Source organism: Hirundo rustica, chromosome 27 (assembly GCF_015227805.2).
Source record: "Hirundo rustica isolate bHirRus1 chromosome 27, bHirRus1.pri.v3, whole genome shotgun sequence".
Lineage (NCBI taxonomy): Eukaryota > Metazoa > Chordata > Aves > Passeriformes > Hirundinidae > Hirundo > Hirundo rustica.
The window spans coordinates 2,647,241-2,665,250 of NC_053476.1; the positions used below are offsets into that span (position 1 = coordinate 2,647,241).

The 18,010-nt window shown below is 54.6% G+C and overlaps 4 protein-coding genes across 4 annotated transcripts; 2 read left to right on the forward strand and 2 right to left on the reverse strand.

Moving 5' to 3' along the window:
- Positions 1–2,368: 2,368 nt before the first annotated feature.
- On the reverse strand, positions 2,369–8,434 carry PSME3 (proteasome activator subunit 3). The gene is made up of 11 exons (XM_040087451.2): positions 8,318–8,434; positions 7,710–7,742; positions 7,346–7,408; positions 6,807–6,911; positions 6,460–6,508; positions 5,759–5,871; positions 5,203–5,271; positions 4,932–4,999; positions 4,725–4,779; positions 4,430–4,516; positions 2,369–3,948 (listed from the first exon to the last, which is right to left on the reverse strand). Exons 1-11 carry the CDS (start codon positions 8,357–8,359, stop codon positions 3,868–3,870), a joined length of 765 nt encoding a protein of 254 aa, XP_039943385.1. The 5' UTR covers positions 8,360–8,434; the 3' UTR covers positions 2,369–3,867.
- Positions 8,435–8,606: 172 nt separating this feature from the next.
- Positions 8,607–12,697, forward strand: BECN1 (beclin 1). Its single transcript, XM_040087108.2, has 11 exons — positions 8,607–8,750; positions 8,839–8,906; positions 8,984–9,042; positions 9,431–9,521; positions 9,781–9,917; positions 10,085–10,279; positions 10,486–10,632; positions 11,119–11,268; positions 11,357–11,417; positions 11,878–12,020; positions 12,306–12,697. The coding sequence occupies exons 1-11, from the start codon at positions 8,624–8,626 to the stop codon at positions 12,472–12,474; spliced, it is 1,347 nt and encodes a 448-aa protein (XP_039943042.1). The 5' UTR covers positions 8,607–8,623; the 3' UTR covers positions 12,475–12,697.
- A 52-nt stretch (positions 12,698–12,749) lies between these two features.
- On the reverse strand, positions 12,750–16,714 carry CNTD1 (cyclin N-terminal domain containing 1). The gene is made up of 7 exons (XM_040087109.1): positions 16,424–16,714; positions 16,251–16,326; positions 15,830–16,001; positions 15,209–15,371; positions 14,612–14,756; positions 14,154–14,250; positions 12,750–13,779 (listed from the first exon to the last, which is right to left on the reverse strand). Exons 1-7 carry the CDS (start codon positions 16,593–16,595, stop codon positions 13,618–13,620), a joined length of 987 nt encoding a protein of 328 aa, XP_039943043.1. The 5' UTR covers positions 16,596–16,714; the 3' UTR covers positions 12,750–13,617.
- A 491-nt stretch (positions 16,715–17,205) lies between these two features.
- Positions 17,206–17,932, forward strand: LOC120763659 (cytochrome c oxidase assembly factor 3 homolog, mitochondrial). Its single transcript, XM_040087110.1, has 2 exons — positions 17,206–17,463; positions 17,544–17,932. The coding sequence occupies exons 1-2, from the start codon at positions 17,262–17,264 to the stop codon at positions 17,654–17,656; spliced, it is 315 nt and encodes a 104-aa protein (XP_039943044.1). The 5' UTR covers positions 17,206–17,261; the 3' UTR covers positions 17,657–17,932.
- Positions 17,933–18,010: the final 78 nt, after the last annotated feature.

Here is an 18,010-nt window from a genome sequence, read left to right on the forward strand (position 1 = left end):
TTCCTGCCCCACAAATCACAACTCAACCCTGCAGCTGGGCTGAAAGAGATCCAAAAATAGAGTGTGGGAACACTCCTGGTTCTCTGCATGTTGGGGGCTTGGAAAGAAAGAGAAACCCTAATCTGTACTGACATCCCCATGACAAACCAACCACAGCACACACTCCAGGGCTGCTGAACAAGGATGGCAGCTCTCTGCACTGCCTCTGCCCTGCTGCAGAGCCTGTGCCATGGAGACCTGGTCAGGCTTTTTAGTACTGTCTATTTCTGCTGAACTTTTCCTACTCTGGTTTAGAGCTCTGCTTCAGAATAAACAAAACAGCCCTGAATCCACCTTCATCTTGCAGTAGGAATGTCAGGAAGTTGAGTAATTAACTAAGTCTGCAGAGGCAGAACCTGTGTCAGTAGCTGCCTGATGAAATGCAGTGAGGGATCTTTGGGGGCCACACACCCCATGGAATTGCTCGTGTACCTTCTCCAAAAGGAGGCTGCAGCAGCTTAAAGCTAACCTAGAATTAAAGAAATTGCACGTTTCTGTAACAGCAGCATAATTGTTTATGACCTGCTCAGTGCACGTACTGCTTCCCACATGCCAGTCCCCAGTGTGATCAGCCCATCACTGACCCACATCCCATATGCAGAACTCACATCCTACCCATGTTTTATTTTGGCTCCGTGGTTGCTTTTAGGCACTGCCCCATCTTATATTTGCTAAACTGCCCACGTTCCCCAAACAAAGCGAGGGAGATGGGAGTGCTGTTTTTCACGCACACAGAAAGGTAGAGGTGGCAAAAAATAGAATCTGAAATTTACTGAAACCCAAACCAGACACAGACAGGTTTTGGCTTGGGGGAACTCGGAGGCAGTAACTGCAACAGCTGAGGAAAGGGCAGAGTAGGAAAACCCCAGCCAACCCTCCCAGCACCAGCCAGGCTAGAGCAAGCCCCAAACCAGAGCTCAGACTTTGAAAAGCTCCCGCTGCCAATGCCTCACCTCATGGGGCCAGCTTATGCAAAGCACAAGAGTGGAACCTGCCTGACCCTTCCTCCATTCCAGCTGTGCTGCTGGCAGTGCCTGTGCCTGCACACAGCTGCTGAGCCATTATTCTCCTCCCCTGCACTTAAGCTGGGACGTCTCAAGGACTGGTGAAGTGGAGCCCTGACTGCACAGCACGACTGCTCCCAGACTCACAGGGATCACAAAAAACCCTCCCCTGCTCCCAGGCATGAATCCCACTCCCTGCCAAGACAATTGTCCTGGATGCTCCATCCTTCCACGGGAGTGCTGGCATTGGCTTCCTGGGAGTGCAGGTTTTTTGACTGTGGTGAGGGAGGAGCCCCTCATGCTGCACCACACCAAGTCCTGCCAGCAAGTCCCTCCTTTGGGCTCTGCTCCAGCTGCCTTGGCCCCGTTTGCAGCTCAGTGCCCCCTCCATGCATGGGTCAGGCACCTGCAGGGCTTTCCCACACCGCAGCAACTTTCCTGCACAAGTGGCTGCTCCTGTTCCTGGGCAGCCAGAGGTGCCACAGCTGGGAGCCCCAGTGTGCAGGAGCTGCTCCCAGGGCCGGTCAGACTCTGCTGTGCAGCACCGGGACCAGGACAGGCACAACCCCACACAGGCACCGAGCCCAGGGGCTGGCTCAGAGGGGCTGCAGCCCTGCAGCTGGGGGCAGGACACCCAGGAAAGCCTGGAGTGCCCCTCGAGAGGCCTCTGTGCCCCAGCACGGAGGGATGGCAGGAACAGGATAACCCCCAGAAGAGCAGAGGGCACTGTGGCTGTGGACAGCAGGGCAGATGCCTCTCCTTGGCTACAGGGAAGCAGCCAGGAGCAAGAGACTGTGTGCCTCAAGGAGACACCAGGTGCTGCAGCCAGGACAGCTGAGAGAAACCTGCCTGGCAGAGAAACCCAGGAGCAACTGCAGGCTCAGAGACCTTGCAATGTCCCCACGTCTGTTTGAACTGGGACAGCCCAAGTCCCACACTGGGCTGAGATGGCACAGATTCCATCAAACCCAAGCCCGTGGGCAAAATCATGCCCAATGTGAGGCATGCTGAAGGAACAGAAACAACCTACGCAGCAGACCAGTTTATAACACAGCCAAAATGAGGAATGAGGAGAATGAAAGGAAGGAGCGACTGAATGTGAGAAAGGCAGAAGCAGAACTGGACACTAAAACTTCATGGCCTAAGAGCCCAGCATCACACACAGGGGGCTGCCTTGAAAGAATTCCAAGTACCTTAATTTTAATTTCTCAACATGGTAAAAGTTTACATACGTTCATCTCGCAAAGAAAGCTGAACAAATTAAAAGGAATCGATACAAAGAAACACAAGGGGAAGTGCTGCTCCCAGACAGCAGCTCAACGCAGTTGGTTTGTTACTGAATATTTATTAGCGGGAAGACTAAGAGTTGACTTACTACAAACAACAACAGAAGAGTCTAGAGCAAGGGCCAGCAGCCCGCCGCACTCTGGGCGAATCCCTGGGAAACCAGCAAGAGACAACATGGCTCTTAGATGTGGAAGCAGAGAAAAAAAATACTAAAAACAAAGAAAAAAAAAAAAAAAGAGGGGGAAAAAAAAAAAAAAAAAGGAAGAAAGCTCATAGAAAGCTCATTCCATTTGTCACTGTTGTTACAATGAGATTAACACAACTCTTAAGGCTACTGCACAATAAGAATATACAGGTGTAACAGCGAGACCTGGGAAACAGCGAGGTTCCTGAAACAAATGATTTAATGTTCCCTGATTAGGGGACTTTAAGTAGAAATACTATAAATAAGAAAATTTCGAAGCCTGCAGCGTTATGGGCCCACTTGCCACACACAAAAACTGACGCAATACAACCAGTCATTTCCAAAGGGGTTTGTAATGGACCACGAAATGTTCTGGCAGCTTAGAGGAGTCACGAGGCACGGGAGTGTGCCCTTTGCAGGGGAAAGACTGCAAGGTCTGCAGGGTACCAGGTGGGTGTCGGCCACTCTCACCGTCAAGCACCAGCTGTGGCAGCCAGCCTGCTCTGCCCAGGCACCAGGGAGCACTGCCAGGGACAGGGGGACTCTGATCACATGCAGAGATGTTTTAGGACTTTAGCATCAGATCTCCAGCCCCTCCCTTCCCTCAGCCCAGGCAAAAGCAACCCATGCTGAAGGGGCAACTGGGACCTATGTGAAAGTACAATGGTTCTAGCCAGGAAAGTGGCTCTAGTCAAATGGCAGAAGCCACCTGAGGTCATGACAGCACCAGCTCTAGTTCCAAGCACTTGCCTCATGCTCTGCACTGATCCAGACAGAACTGGTGAGGCAGAGACCTGTGGGGCAGGCTCTGCTGAGCCAGGAGAGAGCCAGAAAGCGAGTGCAGATGGCTCAGTGGCACCAGAGCACAGCTGCCAAGGGGCAGGGTCCCTGGTCAGTGCAGAGCTGGCGGCAGAGGGGCCTTGGGCACAGCCAGCAGTGGGGAGAGAGCTTTCCTGCTGTGGCACTGCTGGGCCTGCCCTCGTGCTGGGCTGTTAGCCCTGTTCCAGAGACCCCAGTGCAGCCACTAGACAAGAGATGGAACAGGACAAGGGCTTGGTCTATAGTGTTCCCACTCAGGTAGGAAGCAAGGCATGAAGGAATGTCCCTGCCTGGCTGCAGCAGCCTCTGGGGCACCAGTGCAGCATGGCCTCTACTACCAGTGACTAGAGGAAGAGGGAGAGCTCCTGAGACCTGAACAAAACCAATCACAAAACTAGGCAAGAATTTCTTTAGAGTTTAACTAAGAATGCAATACTATTTCCAGCCAGTTTCCCATCTCGATAGTCACGTAACAAACCAAGGCAATGACGGTCTTTAGTTGACTGAACAGTTCTCAAGTTCAAACGTTGACACTTAATAGAGGGTCTCAGCATTGCTGCTCCGAGGCCTCTTGATCTTCTCAATGTTCTTAAGGATCATGTCATGCAAAGTGACCTGCAAAAAGGAAGGACAGGACTCAGACAAGAAGCCATCCAGCTTTCACAATATGCACTGGTCACCACAGCAGCACCACTCCCCTTGGCACCACCCTCAACCCTTGTGTGCAACCACACACCTGGTTAAGGTAAGAGCTTCCTTCAGGAAGACCTTACAGAAGCCAGTACATGTAGTACCAAAAACATCTATTCAGAAAGCTCAGGATTGGTTTGTACTCTAGGAAGAGCTTAGGATCAGATTCCCCCAGAGGGGGCACGAATATTTTGCGCTGTGAACACTGCTGGAAACACCTGCATCTCTAGGAGGTGCCGGAGAAGCAACAGTGGGCTCGTCTCACTGGAGCCAAAGCGGGAAGCAGGCAGGCTTCCTGCCAGGAGTGGCCATGCTCAGGGGGAAAGGGGAGAGGAGCAGCAGCAGGATCACAAGGGCTCTCCACTGCTACATGAGAAGCCAGTGTGAGCTCCGTGTTTTCACTTACATATTGATTCCTCAGCTCTGAAATGATGAGGCGCAGACTAATGTACTCCTTCTCGTCGATCTCGGTCACGGTGCGGCGATAGTCCTCCTGCCGGGAGCACGCACGGCTCAGCACGGCCTCCCGCACTCTGCCCTCCACAGAGGAGCCCCCCACCTCCAGCCTGCTGCCCTCCATCCTTGTATGATCCCCCCTCTTCCCCCAGGACCCTCAGCTCAGAAAGGACAGTGACAGAGCAGCTCAGAGTCCCAAGAAGCAGCAGCACAAACGTGTAAATCTCCACGTCTCCGTGACTTACCACATGAGGGTACTTGGCTATTTTGGAAACCAACTTTGCTCTTGTGATATAGTATCTGGCAGGAAAAGAGATTAAAGCTCAGATAGACAGCACTAGGATATATTTTCAGGTCCAAGCTGCCCTGTAACAACAGCTGGGGGACCTTTCCCAAACACATTCCTCTTCCAAGGAGATCCCAAAAAAAGAAGTCTGGTCTTCCACACCTACCTAGAAATCTGGTCCAGGTAAGACGCTGCCTCGCTCTCCACAGTCCGAAGCTCGGCAACTGTTTCTTCCTGCAGAGAAGACAAGGAAGCTGTAGGCTCCAGCAGGCTGCAGCTGGTGTTCAGGGCTCAGGAAGCATTCAGCAGCATCACATCAAGTTCAGGTTTGGGTTTTAAAAACTAAGCTAACCCCATGATTGCAGCTGCTGGACACCATGAATGGGAAGATTCAGGGGAACCTCAGAGATACAAATCCCCGGACTACAGAACCTTACCTGAATAGAAACACCAAAGTTGTTCCCATCCTCTATCCTGGGAATGAGAAGCTGCACCCACATTTTGACCTGCAGTGGAGAGATCATAACACTGACCAATGCCAACATCTGCACAAAGACTTTTCTAAGGAATGTCAGCAAAAGCCTCCCTGTGTGCCTCTACCACACAGCTCATGCTAAACTGCTGCAGGTCTTTTATGCACCTGTAATATTTCCAAGATCACTTCCCACATGACTGGGATGCCATGCAAGCCAGCACAGGCCCAGCTTCCCTTGGGAAGCTCTCCCCAGCATGCCACAGGAGCTCTTGGCAGGAGCCTGTGCCCGTGCAAAAGAAGGGCAAAGCACAGCCTCACAATGCCTGATAAAAGACATCCTTCTCCTTCCAGTGAACAATGGAGCTCCCAAGGGTTTCACCTGTCTCCCAGCCCCTGTCAAACAGGACAAAGCCCTGCTTTCCTTCATCTCCAGCAAAGCAACCTGCTCCTTTCACAGCTCCACCTCTCCAGGAGCGAAACCACGCCGCCGCCTCCCCTTACTCCAGGCTCACACTCACCGTATTGCACTTCTCAATGAGCAGCCTGATCTCTGGTTTCACTTTCTCAATGATGTCCACCAGCTGCTGGTTGCTCTTCAGCATCCCGTTGGGCATCACGAACACTTTGGTACCTGCAGCAGAGACAAACGCCCAGCGTCAGCGACCGGCAGCAACGGCCGCACCAGGGCCGGGCCAAGGGGCCACCTGAGCCTCACTCATCTCCCAGCACGGCCAGAAAGGGACTGAGCCAGGCTAAGGCCACCTGTGGGAAGGGGAAACGGGACATGGGATAACAGCAGTGACCACAGGGGAGGGAAAAGAGAAAACACAGAGCAGGATGAGACTGAAGAGCTCGAGGATGCTGAGCACAAAGGGTTTTCCTGATGCACGCGTTCTGTCTCGGCTTAATCCAAAGCCTGGAATCTTCTTCCAGACAAAGAGAGGAACTGCACAGAGCCACCAGGAGATCAGCTGCCTCTGCCAGCAGGCCAAGACCCAGCCAAGTACTACTTATGTCTATCAGAGAAGTACTAATTATGCTTCTAAGAGCTGGAAGCTGATTCCTCCACATCAAAACATCTGTAGGTCAGGCTCTGGCCTGTATGAGCAACAGCTGCTGTCAGGGCAGGGCAAGTGGAGCTCGCATGATTTGCATCCCCAAGGCTCAGTGCAGTGGCTCAGAGGGCAGGCAGCAATACAAGGGACTCGAGGATTCTTACCCTGAAAGGTCTCTTCGTGGTCTTCCAGCTTCCTCTTTTTCATATTTGGCTAAAATATACAAAATGTTTTACTCACAAACTAGTCGAAAGCTGTAAAAGCGTTGTAAAGGAAAAAAAGGAAAACTTAGAGCCCTGCCATGTTCCTGGTTTCTAAGCATTCTTCCTTAAAGCCCAGGAAGGACTGCAGAGCAGTGTTACCTCCAGCAGGCTTCCCAGGTTTGAGAGATCAATCTCTAAAAGCCTCTGGGCCAAGGCCTGTTATTAAATAAGAATATCCTACCCCAGCAGAGAGCAAACCATGCAGTTTTAACAGAAGCTAGGATCACAGCCAAAGAGAGTAACCTTACCCCATCCAGTCCATCATGGCTGTTGGTGAGAAGAATTGGGTCAGGCACTGGGAGGTTCATGTCCGAATGGATCTGAGTAAGATCATGAATATTCAAGATGGGTTCCTGCAAAACAAAGCAGATTTGTTATTTGATTACGAACCTGCCACACCAAACACCAGGAGAAGACAAAAGATTCAGGCCTCCCTCTTGTCCAACTGTAAAATTAGGATGAATGAAGACAAGAAGTCTGGCAATAGGCTGTGACCCCTCCCCACCCAGGAGCTGTTGGCGTCCCTGTGAGACCCCAGCACTGCCAGGGACAGCCACTGGGAATGTGCGGAAAGATAAACAACGTGAGAGATCACACAAAGCAAACTGCAAAAGGCAGCACCCCTCCAGAGCCAACTGCACTGCAGTGCATGAGAGCAACCAGCTGCTGCCTTATCTCCCTGCAACAAGCTGAAATGCACAGGAAACACCCATGAAGAGACCTACCACATCACTTTCAACATGCAGCTGAAAATAGAAAAGGATACAGAGCTCAAGGCACACCGTACCTTAAGGAATCCATCGAGTTCTAACAGCTTCTTTGGAAAAAAGTTTGCTACGAGGTCTTCAGCCTAAGAAAGAAAGAACAAACAGTGATGTGAAAGAAGGCCACGTGGCTCCCACTAGCAGGCAACACCACCACGAAAATCATCTGTGCATAAGCAGGAAACAGAGAGAACACAAGTTCTTCCTGCTGCCAAAACCAAACAAAGCCCAGGTGAGGAGAGAGCCACGAGGCTCAGGAGATTCACTGCAGTGAGTGATTGATGCCCTGGGTATTGCTAAGCTTCCAGGGCAGGCTCAAGCCACAATCGAATTAATCAGAAAGATGCGACCAAAAAACCTTTATCCTGCCCGACCTGCGACACTCACCTCACTCGTGATGCGCTCCCTGAAGGAGTCAACCTACAATACAGAATGAAACAGGGACAGGTCAGGGTCGCCTTTGAACAGAGGGGCCCGGGGAGGCCGCGCACAGGGCCCCGCAGCCCCCGGACCCTCCCACCGCGGCTCCCGCTCTCCGGGGGGAACGGGAGGAGTCCGCCAATACCGAGCGGGAGCTGCCCGGGGACCCCCGGAGCGGCTCTGTCCGCCCGCCCCGCACTCCGGGGAACTGGAAACCGCACGGCTCCCACAGCGGTGGAAGATCCGCGGGGCCGCCCCGGGCCAGCGGCCACGCTCAGCCGGGGCACGGCCCGGGGGCGGCCACAGCGCAGCGCCGGCCGCATCCCCGCCCCCGCGGCGGTGCAGGGCCGGGCGGAGGTGGAGACACCGGGGGCTCGTCGGGGCGGGCGGGCCGCGCTCGGCGGGCAGGGTGAAACGGCCGGGAGGCACCGTGGGGCGGCCCCAAGCCCGCCCCGCCCCGGGCCGGCGCCGGCAGGAGCTCGGCGCCGGGCCGACGGGGCGGCAGGCGGCGGCCGGGCCGGGCCGAGCCGGGCCGGGCGAGGCCGGGGCGAGCGGCGGGGCGGGGCGGGGCGCACCTTGAGCTTCACCTCCGGGTCCACCTTGAGCAGCGAGGCCATGGCGGCTCCGGTCTCGGGGCCGCTCCGCTTCCCCGGGCCCGCACCGGAAATGACCTCACGCCGCGCGCCCGCCAATGCCGCGCGCGCCCGCCGCCCGCGTGACGCCCCCCGCGCGCACGCGCCGCCGGCCCCCGGCCGCCCGGCGCCGCCCGGGGCGGGGACACAGAAAATGGCGCGGGCGGCTCCGCGCGCCCCTGCCGGCACCGCGCCCCGCGCGCGTCACGTCCGGCGCGCGGCGATGGCGGGGAGCGCGCGGGCGGCGCGATGGAGGGAGCGCGGGCGGGCGGCGGCACCGCGCACGTCAGCTTCGTGTGCCAGCGCTGCTGCCAGCCGCTCAAGCTCGACACCTCCTTCAAGGTCCTCGACCGCCTCACCATCCAGGAGCTCACCGGTACCGCGGAGCGCTGGGGCGGGGGGCCGGGGCTGCGGCAGGGCCCCGGGCCTAGGCCTGGGCCCGGCTGACGCCTTCTATTCCGCAGCCCCGCTGGTGACCGCCGCCCCTGCCAGGCCCGGGGACCTGCACGAGGAGGAGAGCGCCCTGACGGAGGTACGGCGGGCCCGGGCGCGGCGGGGCGAGGCGGCAGCTCCCCCGGGCCCTCCGGTAATGACGCTCCTTGCCTGCAGGAAGCCTTCGTGGAGAACCGGCAGGATGGCGTGTCCAGGAGGTTTATCCCGCCAGCCAGGTACAGCCGCCGCCACGCTCCCGTCAGGCCCGGCCCAGCGGAGCCTGGCCTCGCCCTCCGGGCAGCTTGAGCCGACGCTGTGGCAGCGCCTGGGAAAGCTCCCCTCACGGGGGGAGGTCACACTAAATAGCTCGTGTGACCCCTTAGTTTCCCCTGCAGGATTCCCGTGGCCCTCGGCCTCCTTGTCGGTTTGAACGCAGAACCGCACAGTCCTTGGGGCACTGCTCCTCAGCTGTGGGTCAGCACAAACCCGACAGAGCCCCTAAAACACGGGTTGCCCCAGCCTCCTGCTCTCCCTTTTTCCCCGACCCAGCTTCAGATTCTGGTCTGGCACTTGAGCTGTCTCCCCTCAGTGCTTAGCACTCATCTCAGTAACATTCTTTCCAAGAATGATGTCAACAGAAAGTGCCAACAGTTTCACGCTGATCGGAGAGGCCTCGGATGGTGGCACCATGGAAAACCTCAGCCGGAGACTGAAGGCAAGTGGGTCACGAGCTGGTAAACTCACATCCTTGGGAACAGAGCAGATTAGTTTTTCCTGGTGCTCTGCAAAACTAAACTGCAAAGTTTCCTATAGCACTTGCCCTCCAAGGGCTTGGTTGGTGAGTAGTTCTGTAAACATAGATTATTTTAATCAATATTTGACCTGCAGGGAAGACTTGTGCTAACTGAAGCTGCTGAAAACCAGCAGGCAGCTGCCTGTGGTTGCACTTGAACTAATGTGAGCCCTTCCTCCAGGTCACTGGCGACCTCTTTGACATCATGTCTGGGCAGACGGACGTGGATCACCCGCTGTGTGAGGAGTGCACAGACACTCTGCTGGACCAGCTGGACACACAGCTCAACATCACTGAGAACGAGTGCCAGAACTACAAGTGAGTGATCCAGAGGTGACCCAAGACAGAGCTGCTGGAGCTCAAGGCACGATCAGCATGGGGAGCTCGGGGCTGACAGGAGGTGCAGGGGCTGCTGCAGAACTGGGCACTGCTAGGGCAGGACTTAGCAGAATAACTGATTTGGTGATCCTTTTGTTCTCCTTTAGGAGATGTCTGGAGATACTGGAACAGATGAATGAGGATGATAAAGAGAAGCTGCAGGCAGAGCTGAAAGAGCTGGCACTGGAGGAAGAGCAGCTGATTCAGGAGCTGGAGGATGTTGAGAAGAACCGCAAGATTGTGGCTGAGGACTTTGAGAGAGTCAGGGCAGAGGCTGAGCGGCTGGAGCAGGAGGAGGCTCAGTGAGTGAACTGCACCTGCAGCTTGTGGCAGGGGTTGGAGGCAAGAGATAAATGAGGTTGTGACATAAGAAACCTGTAAATGTGCCCAAATGCTCGTGGCTCGCTCTCTGCAGAAGGAAAGACGGCGAGACCAAGCTGGCCTGCAGAGCTGCCACTCTGATGTAGAAGCCAGCACTCAGCACTTCTTGTCTTGCTTTTGCTCAAAGGTATCAGAAGGAATACTGTGAGTTCAAGAGGCAGCAGCTGGAGCTGGATGATGAGCTGAAAAGTGTGGACAACCAAATGCGCTATGCCCAGATGCAGTTGGATAAATTAAAGAAAACCAACGTGTTCAATGCAACCTTTCACATCTGGTAACGCAGGCACTGGAGTATTTTATCCACTCTCTTGGAATCTGCAGTGTGGGGCTGTTAAGTCACTGCATTTGACAGGAAAGGTGCGAGCCAGCTCACAGTTACCTCCCAGCAGAGCAGTGAATGCCACCTCCCAGGAGTGGCAGCTGAGTAAAGCGTGCCAGGCTGTGGGGCTGGGAAATGGCTCTTTCACCAGTCCCAGTAACACTTTGGGAACCCCGTGCCAGCCAGCAGCAACACTGGCATTAGGGTTCACAGAGCAGGCAGCTTAGAGAGGCTGGCATGGGGAGTTCTGTTGTGTTTTCATGACAAAAAGAGAACAAGTGTTTGGTATTTGTATGCACTTGTTAAGAGCAGGCCCCAGCCCTCCGTGTGCACAGCTGGCACTGTGCGTGCTGTGCTGTTGGGACACGGCCCCTCTTTGGTTATCAGGCCAAGAGCTTTTCTCAGCCTAGCACGCTTATTTATAATTCTTCTTTATCACAGGCACAGCGGGCAGTTTGGCACAATAAATAACTTCAGGCTTGGCCGTCTCCCCAGCGTTCCTGTGGAATGGAATGAGATCAACGCTGCCTGGGGGCAGACTGTGCTGCTGCTGCATGCCCTGGCCAACAAAATGGGCCTGAAGTTTCAGAGGTACGAGCAGTACCACACACAGTTCATTTATGACCTAGAGGAAGACAGGCTGACTCAGGTGCCTGTGAATTCTGTCTCTGTTTTTCAGATACCGTCTCGTCCCTTTTGGCAACCACTCCTATTTGGAGTCCCTCACAGACAAATCCAAGGTAAGAGATCCCATACAAACCATGGGACATTGACCTTGAGTGCCAGAGCCCTGGTCACACTGGGGATGCAGGAAACGAAATTTGGTTTCTGTGAATGTGGAGTCCAGGAAAACTGGCTGCCCCAGCTCCTCCAACATGGTAACATCTCACTCCACATCCTGTACCAAGGACTGGTGCTGCCAGCCAGCAGTGTTAAGTGACAGAACTGTTGAATGACACAGCTGGCCAGAGGCAGAGGCATGCTTTGGGCAGGTAGATGGCACGATTTGGGATTGGTGGAAGTCAGGAACAAATTCCTGCACGTGGTAGGCACTTGCACAAAAGCAGTCATGCTTGCTCTGTGCCACAAGCCATTTCTCAGCATCCCATGACAAATTTAAGCCTCACATGAGGTTAAAAAGCTGCAGTGACCATATCAAAAACAAGTGCTTGGGGTGCCTGATACAAATCTTTTTTCCAGGAGCTTCCCCTGTACTGCTCTGGAGGGTTGAGGTTCTTCTGGGACAATAAGTTTGATCACGCCATGGTGGCATTCCTGGACTGTGTGCAGCAGTTTAAAGAGGAAGTGGAAAAAGGTGAAACTCGGTTTTGTTTGCCTTACAGGTGAGTGTTGCCCCAAAGCTGTCAAATTCAGCCCTGCATGCTCCCCCTAGCACTGCTTGTGCTGTTTCAGTCCTGACTTTCAGAAATCACCTGGAATTCTTTATGATGTGTGTTTGCTAGTTTCATTGAAAGTTAAAGCCAGCCCCTTGAGTGGAATCCTGAGGCTTGCTAAAATCCCTTTAAAAACAGGATAGTACACCTGTCAGATTTAAAATGTAGTGCTTGGTGTCATACTGAGATTGTTTGTAGTAGGAGTGCACTAATTAAAGCTTGTGTATGATACAGGATGGACGTGGAGAAAGGAAAGATCGAAGACACAGGTGGCAGTGGTGGCTCTTACTCAATTAAAACACAATTTAACTCAGAAGAGCAATGGACAAAAGCACTAAAATTCATGTTAACTAACCTGAAATGGGGCCTTGCCTGGGTCTCATCCCAATTCTATAACAAGTAACTGTGGTCAGAACTTGTTCTGGGAGCTGTGGAGTGTCTGCGTTGTGTTAGAGAAAGGCAAATTAAGATGTCTCTTAATATCAGCCAGTAAAAAATGTTTACAATACCAAAAAATCCACAAGACACTTTATTTGAAATACCATTATTACAAGTAGTTCATAGAAAAGCAATATGCAAAGTTGTATCATTGAGCTGAACAGAATAAAACCCAGCTATTAAATGGATTCTAAGCTGTTATTTTTGGGGTTTATGGCCAGGCATGTAAATCATTGTCAAACTTCAGAACACCCATCAGTTTGATGCTGTTCTGTTACAGCTAATGCAAGGTTGGAAAAGCAGAACATTACAACCATGGGGAATAATGTGGAAAAACTGCCAGAATTCTGCCTGGTCATTAAAGAATAGCTACAGTTTGAAATAAAGTATTTTCTAAGTCACATCATCACTTCTTTGTGCTACCGAACTTAACCAGGTTTAACACCATTACAACACTGTAATCCCTCCTGCAGCCTGTTCCTGCACAGGGCTGCGCTGAGGGAATAATGAAACTCTTCCACACTCCAGGTGTTTCCAGCCAGCACAGCACAAACCCCTGGCACTCACAGGACACACTGGGCGCTGCTGTGGTGACAGTCACAGCACGGGCCTGGTTCTGTCCTCATCACAACTCTGGTCACTGCTGGCTGTGGTAGGGCAGGAGCAAACAGGCTCCAGTGCTGGCACAGACCACAGGCAGCTGAGACAGGGGTTTTATAAAAGCAGCAATAGGAGACAGCACGGCTCCATTTGTTACACGGGGTGAGAGCTGGTCCCAGCTGAGCACCAGGCACGGCAGCACCTTTCAAACACAACTACTCTGAGGGGTCTCTTTGCGTAAAGGGAGCTTAGCTTCAAAACTTACAAGATGCAGCTTTTACAGTAAAGCTTTTAGGGCATTTCTAAACACTGTGGTGCTGTAGGGGCTCTCCTCAGAGCGTGAGTGCAATGCCTAGCAGGATCAACCTTGCTGATTAACACGTGACTGACGAGCTGTTCCAGAATCAGGTAGCCCTGAACTGTGCTGGGTGCCTGGGCAGTGTCACAGAGTTGTCAGCAGCGTGACAGGTCCTGCTGTTGGGCCGGTGACGGGATGGACAGGGTGCTTCTATTTCCGAGGCAGAATTCTGTCCCCAGGAGATTTGGTTCCACAGTTCCCACGGCGTTGCTCAGGTGTGGTGCTGCCAATTATGCGCCTCACCACGGCGTAGGAGAACTCCAGGATGCTTTGTGGAGTAATGCCAGTGATGCAGTTTAAATGCTCCACAACCTGGAACAAAGAAAAGATACAGCACCTAAAGGCTGAGTTTACAGACTGACAAGAGTAACTGTTCCATGGGCACATTTCGCATTTCTCCTCCCATGAGATTGCTTCTCTACCTGCCAGTGAAACGCTGCCTGTGGGTTTTTTGTTCTGGCTGTGAAGCACTGAAGGCGAGGACGCTCAGCAATGGCAGCACATGCTGCACACAGAACTGCCCCATGCCCTCAGCTCTGAACAGAAGCCCACATGCTTCCTGCTAAAAAGACAGAGGTGTTCCCTCCCTCCTGCCTCTCCCAGTGCACTCACTTGCTGTGCTGAAAGAGATAAACCACCTTGGCATTGTGTTCCTGTAGAGCCAACGCGTTCAGCAGTGACTGTACCTGCTCCCAGTGCCCGGGGCTCAGGATGAACACACCTGCACTGATCACTCCAACAGCCAAGAGCATGAAATCTTCCTTCACTGTTAAAAACTTGGCTCTGCAGAAGGAAATGTGTGTTCAGGTGTAAAATGCTGCTTGACAGTTCAAAAGCACCTGCTGCTGCAGTTGCCAATGCCCAGGATGTGTTGGCTTATTCAGGCCAACCAAAGCCCAACACCTGAAGCTGGAACTGAGGGTGCAAGGCTGGATTTTACCAACCAAGTGAAACGCTTTCCTGTGAAGCAGCTGTGGAAAAGCGTGTTGCTATTCAGAAACAATGACGAATGCCCCTCAAATTGTTACTTCTTAAAAATACCCCCAAAATGGCATAATGAGAGTTATGCTACTATTTAACAGGTTTTTTTAAGGGTTTTAATTTCAGAGGGTTATTTTAAGTCATTGTCAGGGAAGGCTCTTACATCTGCAGTTCGCTTGGTGTGGAGTTTTCGATGGCAATCTTCAGCAGAGTGTCATAGATGGTCTCTCTGGTCAGGTAGCAGAAGTCCAGCAGCTGCACACAGAGCTGGTGTAAGGGTTTGGCAGGAAGCAAGCAGCCATTGTATCCTGGCAGAGATGACACCATCAGTTCTACATTTTGGGTCACTACATTGAATTAGCAGTGTTAGGCACCGTAAGGGAGAGAGAATTCTGAGGACAACTGCCCTGTCTCTGAATGCCACAGGATCCCTCAGCCTCAGAATAACTACACTCTAAAATTCAGGCCCTCGGACCCAGGCCAAGAAAATGTAGAAATGATCGTAGAAAATGTGGCCTGGCACCAGGTTTGGGGGCTTTAAGCTTAATCTTTTTACTGAATGAGTCGTGACTGGCTGTCCAACAACACTCATCCCATTCTACAAAGGACAAAGTTCTCATCTAAAAAGTGAAGCCCTGGACAATCCGAACAGTTCCATGTACAAAAGTCTGTAATAGGACACATTTTGGTTCAGATCATCAACAGCTCTGTTGCCCTACTAGAAAACTTCCTTCCTATTCTCTCTGACCAATACTCTCACCTAGAACCTCCAGAAGCAATTCCACGTAGGCCAACGGAGTTGACACATTGATGTGGAAGTGCAGAGTGTTTAAAACAGCAAGCTCCGACTCCAGCAATTCCTGTTTCGTGTAGGAGTATTTCAGGGATTGCAGAAATTTTAAAGCTGCGTCACTGGTCACTCTCTGAGGAGGAAAAAAAAAAAAAAGAGACAAAATGTCTTGCAGGCAATAAGGCACTGGGTAGGAACGGAGTGCTCCATCACGTGCCGAGCGTGAGGCTGCAGCTCACCCGCCTGTCCTTCGAGCTGGGAACGAAATCCAGCTCTGACCTTTCCCACAGGTTTCCTCGGCTCAATAAACCATCCCCAGGCAGAAGTGAACCCCTGCGGACACACATGATTTTCGACCACCACAGGCTGAGATTTTCCTGTGACGTTTTTATTCTCCCAGAACTGGGAACATTTCCCAGGAAAATTTGTTACTGGATGAGCAGCAATTTGCCTGCCCTCAAGGGAATGTCGTGTCCTTGGCATTTCATTATCACTACTGCCTTTCAAAAAAGGAAATCTATTTCTAAGAGAGATTAATACACTGCAGATTTAACCACGCTGCTAAAGCAAGGACAGGCTGAGCTGGCTTACACTGTAGTGCAGAGAGAGTTTGCTGGCAAGCTGAACACACGACACGAGTCGCAGGACAAAGGTGTTGAGTATCTGATCCCTCACAGAGCTCCAGCTGCTCCTCTGGCCTTTGTCACGACCTTTAGCGTTCCCTCTGCCATCACACATCTGTTCTACCTGCTTGAGCATAAACCTGCAAAACCCACAACTGCTCAGAGAACGGATCTGTCTGCTGAGAAAAAGGAAACAAGGCAATTCTACATATACTTGAAGAGTGTATGTGGAACTAATAATTTGGATTAAATGAATGAAGAGACAAAGCCCTCAACAAGCACATTAGTCATGTGTGGTTTGAGTGAGGGAGCCAGAGTGGGACAGGGCATGGGCAATAGAACCCCATCAGAGAATGGGAAATGTGCTGAGTGTTTAGGACTCTAATTACCTTTCAAGTAACTCCACTGCCTGGTACCGTGTCGATTGGCCCAAGTGCCATTTTTCAGACAAAAGGAAAATAAATTCTGCAAAAAGCAGAAATGAGCAGTCACTCATTTCAGTCTACTGAAGCTCACTGTAGAGCTGTCACCTGCCCTGAGAGCTGCTGTAACTAGGTCTCACCCACGATCCGAGTCTCTTTAAAGCACCCAGCCTGCTCTGGCAGCTGACACAAGTACTGCTCGTTCTCCGTGGCCAAGTGGATCAGCGTGTCCTCGATAATTTCAGGAGCAACGCCGCTGAACAAGGGCCCTGTGTCACGGCGCCGGGGTTCCAATGGCACCGGAGACCCCATTTAGCGGGCCGGGGCCGAAGCCGTAACGACAATGATTTTAGCAGCTCCACAGGGAGAGACCAGGACAGGGCCCCGCCACCTCCTGCCGGCAGCGCTGCCTCCCGGCCGCGGGGCAGGGCCCCGGGGCGGGCCGCCCTCTCGGTGCGGTGCCGATCGGCGGCGGGGCAGGGCCCCGGGGCGGGCCGCCCTCTCGGTGCGGTGCCGATCGGCGGCGGGGCAGGGCCCCGGGGCGGGCCGCCCTCTCGGTGCGGTGCCGATCGGCGGCGGGGCAGGGCCCCGGGGCGGGCCGCCCTCTCGGTGCGGTGCCGATCGGCGGCGGGGCCAGGGCCCCGGGGCGGGCCGCCCTCTCGGTGCGGTGCCGATCGGCGGCGGGGCAGGGCCCCGGGGCGGGCCGGCCCCTCTCGGTGCGGTGCCGATCGGCGGCGGGGCAGGGCCCCGGGGCGGGCCGCCCTCTCGGTGCGGTGCCGATCGGCGGCGGGGCAGGGCCGCGACCTTGGCCAGGGCCCGTGCCCGCGCCTCAGCGCCCCTCCCCTCACGTGACCCCGCTCCGCCAATCAGCGCGTGCCGATGCCGGGACCGGCGCGCGCTGGGCCTCAGCCAACCACTCGACGCCGGTGCCCCCGCCGGATGTGACGCCACGTCTCCGCGCGGAGACGGTGGGGGAAGATGGCGGCGCCGGGGGAGCCCGGGGAGACGGCGGCGTTCGCGCGGCGCATCGACCCTGCCCGGGAGCCGGGGCTCAGCGCCGAGCAGCGCCGCCTCATGGCGCAGGTGGAGTTCGCCCAGCGCCAGCGCGCCCTGCAGCGCCGGCTCCGCAGCCGCAACGTGCTGCTGGCTCTCGCCATCGGCGCGGTGACAGTTGGCATCTGTATCCTTCGGAGCCGGGGCAGGGTGGGGCCGGGGGGCTCCGGGGCAGCGTCCGCAGCTTTTCCTTAATTCCCCCCGCAGACGGTTACACCTTCTACTCGGTGTCGCAGGAGCGGTTCCTGGACGAGCTGGAGCAGGAGGCGGAGGCGGCGCGGACGCGGGCTCGGGCGCGAACCGAGGGTGCCGCGAGCTGAGCGGGGAGCGCCCGGCCCGGCCCGGCCCGGCCCGGCCCGTGACCGAGCTGCCGCCCCCGCCAGGAGGGACGGGCCTCGAGGCAGATCCGCCTGAGGGGTTCGGGCCTGCCCCGTGATCTGCTTTCGCCAGGAGAAGGCCCCGGGGGCTCCCCGCAGGCAGGGCCCCCCCGCGGGCAGACCCCGCCCCGAGGCCTTTGCCGGGGCCATGCCCACGGGAAGGACAGGGGCGCCCAGGTCCCACCACTCCCACAATAAATCCTCTCACTGGAGACCGTGTCAGCGCCCCTTGTCAAGCATCTCTCGGGCTGAGCCTAGCTCAGGATCTCGTCCCGCTCAGGGACTGCTGAGGGGGGA